This window comes from Pecten maximus, chromosome 8 (genome assembly GCF_902652985.1).
Source record: "Pecten maximus chromosome 8, xPecMax1.1, whole genome shotgun sequence".
NCBI classification, from domain to species: Eukaryota; Metazoa; Mollusca; class Bivalvia; order Pectinida; family Pectinidae; genus Pecten; species Pecten maximus.
In genome coordinates this window covers 18,569,395-18,576,826 of record NC_047022.1, presented here as the reverse complement: position 1 = coordinate 18,576,826, position 7,432 = coordinate 18,569,395, and the positions used below count along the sequence as shown (strand labels likewise).

General features: G+C 35.9%; 1 protein-coding gene across 1 annotated transcript in view; it reads left to right on the top strand.

Annotated features, from left to right (window-relative positions):
- Positions 1–113: 113 nt before the first annotated feature.
- Positions 114–7,432, top strand: part of LOC117332168 (DNA excision repair protein ERCC-6-like) — a 47,136-nt gene continuing 39,817 nt past the window's right edge. Inside the window, 10 exon segments of the mRNA XM_033891053.1 lie at positions 114–148; positions 667–817; positions 1,046–1,236; positions 2,436–2,635; positions 3,205–3,330; positions 5,367–5,532; positions 6,410–6,535; positions 6,788–6,880; positions 7,148–7,231; positions 7,233–7,366. Of these exon segments, the coding sequence (XP_033746944.1) occupies positions 703–817; positions 1,046–1,236; positions 2,436–2,635; positions 3,205–3,330; positions 5,367–5,532; positions 6,410–6,535; positions 6,788–6,880; positions 7,148–7,231; positions 7,233–7,366 (1,235 nt within the window). The 5' untranslated portion in view covers positions 114–148; positions 667–702.

Sequence of the window (7,432 nt, the reverse complement as noted above, 5' to 3'; positions counted from 1 at the left end):
TTGACTAATAATTGTAAACTTCACATAGGAGAGTTCCGAAGTTTGAAGATCATAAAGACGTTTGAATCCAGCTCGATTTTAATGCTAAGCTCTAAGGTGATAAAACTCCTCATGACATCATAAGGAAAGTGGCGGAATTTTCAAAGAGGTAAAACATTATTACCACATTCTGTTCTTATCTGTAATTCTGACATGGAGACAGTGGTAGAATAATCTGTATTCTGTGACACCAAGGTAATATTGTCATAAAACGGATAAACAAGAAATTGCGCAGAGTGCTGAGAAACGAAGACATAAACGGCTGTTTCTACATCAGCAACACAGGATCCTGGATTCTTGACAGTAAATTGCAATAGCCTGAATAGGTTCCTATATATGGACACGGACATTCGGTCCATCAGTGGTTTATTCAAACCACGGACTTAGATTAATATAAACATATAAACATATCTTCTTTTGCATTTTTGGTTTGGGTTCATGTTTCACTGTTTATGCACAGGTGCATGTCTAGTCTTAAAAAAATAAACAGAAATACCTGTATAGGTATTTCTGTTTTTTAATTTTAATTTGATATAAGATTAGACATGCCCCTGTGGTTTATGACTGAAGTTATGTTGCAAGAATGAGTTGATTTATAAATTATCTTTTTCGATTATATAATTTCAGACAATATTTGTTAGTGTGTAACCTGAGCAGTAAGGGATGGAGACTGCCCTGAAGGAAACCTACGACAGGTTCAATAACATCCAACTAAAAGATGAACCTGATTTGAAAAGTGGTCTGTCTTCTCGTGTAAAAGAAGATTCTGACACCAAGGGTTTGTATGAAACTCATGATCACATATAAATAAAACTTCAATCTGAGAGATATTATTCTGATTTATAAGTAAAATCACTTTTTCAACATTACTCATTTTTAAATCTTATAACATGGTCACTAAACACATGTTTTGTTAATATATATTTGGTCATAATGTTTGTATCCATTGGATTTTAAATTCTTTTAAATATTCTAATTTCTAATTTGGTCATATATATTTGAACAGAAAATGTGAAGCCTCGTACAGAAAGTCAAGAGGACTTGGGACATGATGAGCAGGTGAAATTCAATCGCTTGGTCACTAAAGCCTCACAGCTGGCATCAGAGGGACAAGTGCGAATGGCTTTGGAGCTGAACAAGCGAGCACTGAAGATACACCACAAAGACAAGCTGGTCCGACGCATACAGAAGATGGAGGTATATACTAGACACAGAAACAAAGTATTTATTGATACAAATCCTATCAGATCTAATGAGGGTTATACAGGTCCAGAGTACTTGTATACAATCTTGAAAAATCCTTGAATATATATTGTTTGGCCTTGAAAATCCTTGAACATACTGTATGTATTTGGGGCCTTGAATCCTGATATGTGACTTTGAAATGTCCATGAATACAGTTATAATACTGGTATGCCATTCAGCTCTTGACATCCAGGATAATTACACAAAGACAAGCATATACTGTAGGGAAGTGTACTTCAATCCAAATTGGAAAAGTGTGTTTGGTCTATGAATAATGAAATGTGAATAACTATTTTATGTCCTAGACATAAAAAAAATGAGTGTTGTGTATTGACTGTATTCATATTGAAACCAGCCAAGAAAAGCATGAAGCATCAGGCATTGAAAAAATTGTGAATGTAAATCACCTTTAAATGCCCTTTATTCTGTATGAAAAATGAAAATTTGCTAAAAAAATTAATAAAGGTTTTGATATGGCTATTAAAGCCACATACTCCCGAACAACCTAAAATTCTAGTTGCACACTTGTATTAATGGCAATCCAAGATGCTCATTCACGCTCTCCCAACATTAAAATGACCTCTGGCCTGGACGCTTGACCAGGGAGTCCTTGAGACATCAGTGTATAAAAATAACTCGACGCATTTATATTTATAGCGAGATTTGTCAGGGAGCTGAGAACGAGGCTAAAACAACATGCACTGCACATAAACTACACACATGGCCGTTGTTTACATATCGAGCATACGTGATCTATTTTATTTTTGGCGGAATCTGTCTGCGTTTTCGCAGTTCCATGCTTGCGAACATTCCGTCATTTTGTATGGACTGTAAATCCCGCCGTTGCATTGTGGGACTAATTTCAGAGAAGCTTGGTCCGGCAGCCACAGTTATTATTTTTGGGAATCCCCAGTATACTTTCATAAATACACATTTTCTTTCAGTTTCTGATTCACGATAGTCTGTTAGGTATGTATCAAGCCCAAATAGGAAAAAAAACTCAAAATGTAAACATTGATATAAGTTTCTTCGTGAGTATGTGGCTTTAAATTGCAAAAGATTTGGTTTTATCATATCTACATTTTGTATATGCATTGGAGGTATATTTTTATACATATATTTGATTGATTACAAAGTATATCGGGATTTAGGCATACCTTGAGCAGTATGGTGATGGGGAGGATGAGGAATCGGAGGAAGAAGATGATAATGGAATGGTCCTGTTAGGGAAAGGATTCTACCTTTACAGAGACCTATACAACAAACTGTACGACCACCAGAAAGCAGGTGTCCTCTGGTTCTGGTCTTTATTTAAGAAACACAAGGGTGGTATCCTTGGTGATGATATGGGGTAAGATCACATGGTCAATGGTGTGTGGAAACTCCTGGTGCCAACACCCTCTGCCACGCACTAACATAGAAGAATATATTTAATGTACATGCATGTTAAACTTTCATATTTTATGCATTTTGATACAAGAATCCATGTCACTTTGGCATCCGCCCACGGTATTCTTACTTGATTAAATAAAGATTGTATCACTTTAGCAACTTATATGAAAATAAATCAAGTTGCAATTACGTTTTATCAAATGCATCTTAGTTTAAAGGTAGCATTTTGAAGCAAGAGCACGTTCCACAAACAGATGCATAATATTCTTGTTTGACCTTATCCAATGATTTTTTTTTTTTTGGTATTTAAAGAATTCTTAGTCTTGCTGTCCCAAAAAAAGTTAAGTCCAAAATGAGTAAAAAAAAAAAAAAAAAAAAAATCATTACCAGAAATTAACTCCAAATTTTCTTAACACGTCCAGAATTTCAAAAAATAAAAATTATTTCCCCAAATTAAATGCATATTGTCCTTGTTAAACTCCACATTCATGCCAAGAAGTTTTTCCAGTAGTTGTTTTCTATATGCAGCCTGGGTAAGACGATACAGATGATAGCTTTCCTATCAGGATTGTTTGACATGGATAAAGTCCACGCTGTCCTTATTGTGATGCCGGTATCCCTGATCACTAACTGGGAGAAAGAGTTCAAAAAGTGGTAAGGATGAGGAATGTACTGAAATTATTCTAAAATTAGCATCTTTAGATCTTTAATGGTTGTCATTAAGCAGGGATTTTCCTACAATAGAAACGGTCCTTTAAAAGGACCCATTCTCCTTAAAAAATCTTGTGAACAATTCCCAATTTGTCACTAAAAATTTCCCAATTTGGAAGTCACTTTTGAATGATTAAGTAAGTTTTATATACAAAGACCTATATTAAGGCAATTTTGAAAAATAAAAACAGCTACAGATAGCGAAATGAAATCAAAAGTAATATAAAGGCAATATTCATCAAAGAAAAACTGAAATTTGTATGAATTTCACTATTTTTGGTTTTTCCCAATGTCACATTTTGTAGCGTAGAAATTCTCAATTCAATGGATCCTGGACCCAGTTGAAAAATTGTAGGAAAATCCCGGTTAAAAATTAGGAGATTGTATTCTCGTATACTTGACAGTGATCCTGTGCTTGCTAGTGATGGTATAAATTGATCTCACATGGGGGTAGGGAAAAACACCTGGCACACACTATGACGCTACTCTTGTATCGTCACCTATTTACGTAGTATAAACACGTAAATTGATAAGGTCAACAATTTTGACGCTTATTTCATTGCATTTAGACATTGACGATTGCACTAAGAAAAGGTTTCATAACACCTTACGATTTGTTAATTTTTTGTTTAAGTAAGTGAGAAAAATAATCAAACTCTGCAAGCCTTGTGTTGCCAGCCAAACTCTTACACTTGGGTTGAGATATGTCTGTCCATGGAGCAGACCCATGTAAGATTCTATCAATATTCTAAAACATAATCTTTATTTGACAAAAGAGACACAAATGTGTCTACAAATTTACTTTTAGCACAAAAAATGCTACAAATTCACAGGAATACATTTTTGCTTCGTAAATACAGTCAAACTTCGATGTTTCGAAGTTCAAGGGACTAACAGAAAAACTTCGAAACAGCGGTACTTCAAATTATTCATGGTTGACAATAGATCGATGTTTTCTTGAAAATGACCATATATGTTAACGTTACATGTCCTCAGTGTCTTCGTGTTGATCGTTGCCCGTCAGGCTCACATCGAAAAGTTTAGTTAATTTATACCTCAAACACAATAAAATAAAAATACTTTTCATTAATTATACCTAAGCATTTTATTAATTAAACAAACTATGTATCGGTTACAAAGCACTTATATCGCGTTTAACAGATAAGGCAAAAGAAGTACAATGCACACTTACGTAAGTCGTTAGGCTTTTCTGCTAAAGACACGTGCGGTTACGTTATGTGCATATAAAATACGGAATGCCGATCGGTTGGAGAATGCATGATTGAATGACAAATAATCGATTTACTTGGATAGTTATGTATAAGTTTGCAATGTGACACTTATGAGTGAAGACATCGCTAATTGTTTGTGTTTAAAATTGGTCCGCTTGTTTTATAGTTCCGTAAAATTTACTCAACGACCGCTGATTTCAATGGCGGCGAAGATTATCAGAGACGACTACCGAAATGTTTTACCGGAGTGATTAAATGTTATGGCTTCTAAATACACCTTTTATCTATCAATTTGGTCTGATTATTAATTAACCCCATGATCGGGTGTGACAACACACGCTATCGTTATCCCTATTGTCAGTCAGGGCATCTAGGGTAGAAGTGTGAAATCTTGCCGCGGGGGTCACGACCAACACCTGTCCAGTGGTCAGTACAGGTAAATTTTTGTTCGAATCATGAGATGTCAATTACCTATGACATCATAGCTAACGGGCCATGAAAAAAGTTTGATACATCGAAAACTTCGATTTATAAAAATTCAAATCATGCATAGGTTCGTTAGTAGCGTTATATAGTAAGGAAATTCGGGACCAAGCAAAAAGTTCGATACAGCGAGAAATTCGAATCAACGAAGTTCGAATCATCGAGGTTTGACTGTATTGAAAATTCTCTCTTGATTTCTTTTCTTTTCTTTTTTTACTAGAGAGACAAAAAAAATCAATAAAGATGTAAGACATTTTATTACAGGGCACCTGGTATACGAGTGACCTTGTTCCATGGGAGCAGTAAGCGAGAGAAGGAGCGAGCATTAGCTAAGGTCCAGCGGCGTGGAGGAGTGTGTCTCACTTCCTACGGTCTTGTGGTCACCAGCTCTGAGCAGCTAAGTCAGAGGGATAGACGGGACTTTGAATGGGTGAGTGGTAGGGTTGTTTTCAGATTTTCTGTCAAATTTCTCTCAGATCGGGTCCCGATGAAGCCTTTGTGATAGACGGGACTTTGAATGGGTGAGTGGTAGGGTTGTTTTCAGATTTTCTGTCAAATTTCTCTCAGATCAGGGTCCCGATGAAGCCTTCGTGATAGACAGGACTTTGAATGGGTGAGTGGTAGGGATGTTTTAAGATTTTCACTCTCAAATTTCTCTCAGATCGGGTCCCGATGAAGCCTTCGTGTTAGACAGGGACTTTGAATGGGTGAGTGGAAGGGTTGTTTTCAGATTTTTCACTCTCAAATTTCTCTCAGATCGGGTCCCGATGAAGCCTTTGTGATAGAGCCAAAAAAAGTAGACCTGTTCATCCTTTCAAAAACCTTCTTACTGGTAATGCTTGAGTGTTGTGATTAAACCCTGTGTACATTTAAAAATATCATTTACATACAATACGAAGCTATTAAAGAATGTCCATAAATGGACATTATATTTGGCTTGGCATCACTTTAATATCTCAATTTGTTTGTTTGCTGGGTTTATCTCCCCATGAACAGCCAGGGTCATTTTGAGGCAAGATCTTCTTGTAGTAGTTGGTGACTACCTCACTGAACAACATATGGAGCAATTAGGGTAAAGTATCTTGCCAAAGGACAAAACCACAGCAGCAGAGTCCAGTCCATTTCTCAGCTTCCTGAGAAACACAAACTGACACGGGTAGGATGTCACCTGAGATTAAGTGGCCCGCGCACTAACCGACTGACCTAGCATGGCCCCTAATATCACAAATGCTACTTCGAAAAGTATTAGGTTAGGTATTTGAAAATTCTATATATTAAGGAACCTTGAATATTTCTCTCTCTTTTAGGACTACATGATATTAGATGAAGGCCATAAAATAAAGAATCCCACAAAAACCACGAAGGGTGTTCATGCCATTGGCGCCAAGAACAGGATCGTCCTGACAGGAACTCCCGTGCAGAACAATCTGAAGGTGATAAATACAGTTACTTTTCAGACATATTTTTGACAACTTGTTTGTTTTGATATTGAAATTTCAGTAAAAAAAAAACATGCCATGAAGAAGAATTTGATAATTTACTTGGTTGAACAGGACAAAACTTACTGCTGGATAAAAGCAATTATTTTCAATATATTGACTGAGTAAATGACAGATGTTTATAGGTTTTTTTTGTAGATGAATATATAACCTTAATATTTTATTTTTTCATTATTTTATTTTTAGGAGTTATGGGCCCTGTTTGATTTCGTCCACAAAGGAACATTATTGGGGACAGCAAGAACATTCAAAATGGAATATGATACTCCCATAACAAGGGTACTGTATGTCGAAATTTAAATTTGTATAAGATCACGATTTTTACATATGCCAACAATTATCTAAAAGATAATGGTATTTTTTTGCTTCGATTTAAACAACCAGTCTTTCTTCTTCTTTCTTTTTTTCTGGAATATGAACAATGGAAAAACTGCTTTCTCTGTTTGAAATAAAAGCTACAAAATAAAGATGTTGAAAAAGATCTCAATATATATGTAAAGACAATGATTCAACGTTTCAATGGTCTATATGCTACTGATTTTGCAGGCAAGAGAGCGTGATGCGACAGCAGGAGAAAGGAAACTTGGAATGATGATGGCTGACAGCTTAAAACAGATTATTGCTCCCTATTTTCCTCCGGCGAACAAAGGCAGAGGTCGCTAAAAAGGAAAAAACTCTTGATGATAAAACAACCTCAGAGGACGAAAGTGGCAAGGAGTGCAAACAGATCAAGTATGGAGATCTGGCTGTTGTGGTGCGGGATATGTAAATGAGGGGTCGAGTTCTTCAAGCTCTTTTGTCTATTTAAAACTGTTTATTCAGATACTGTAA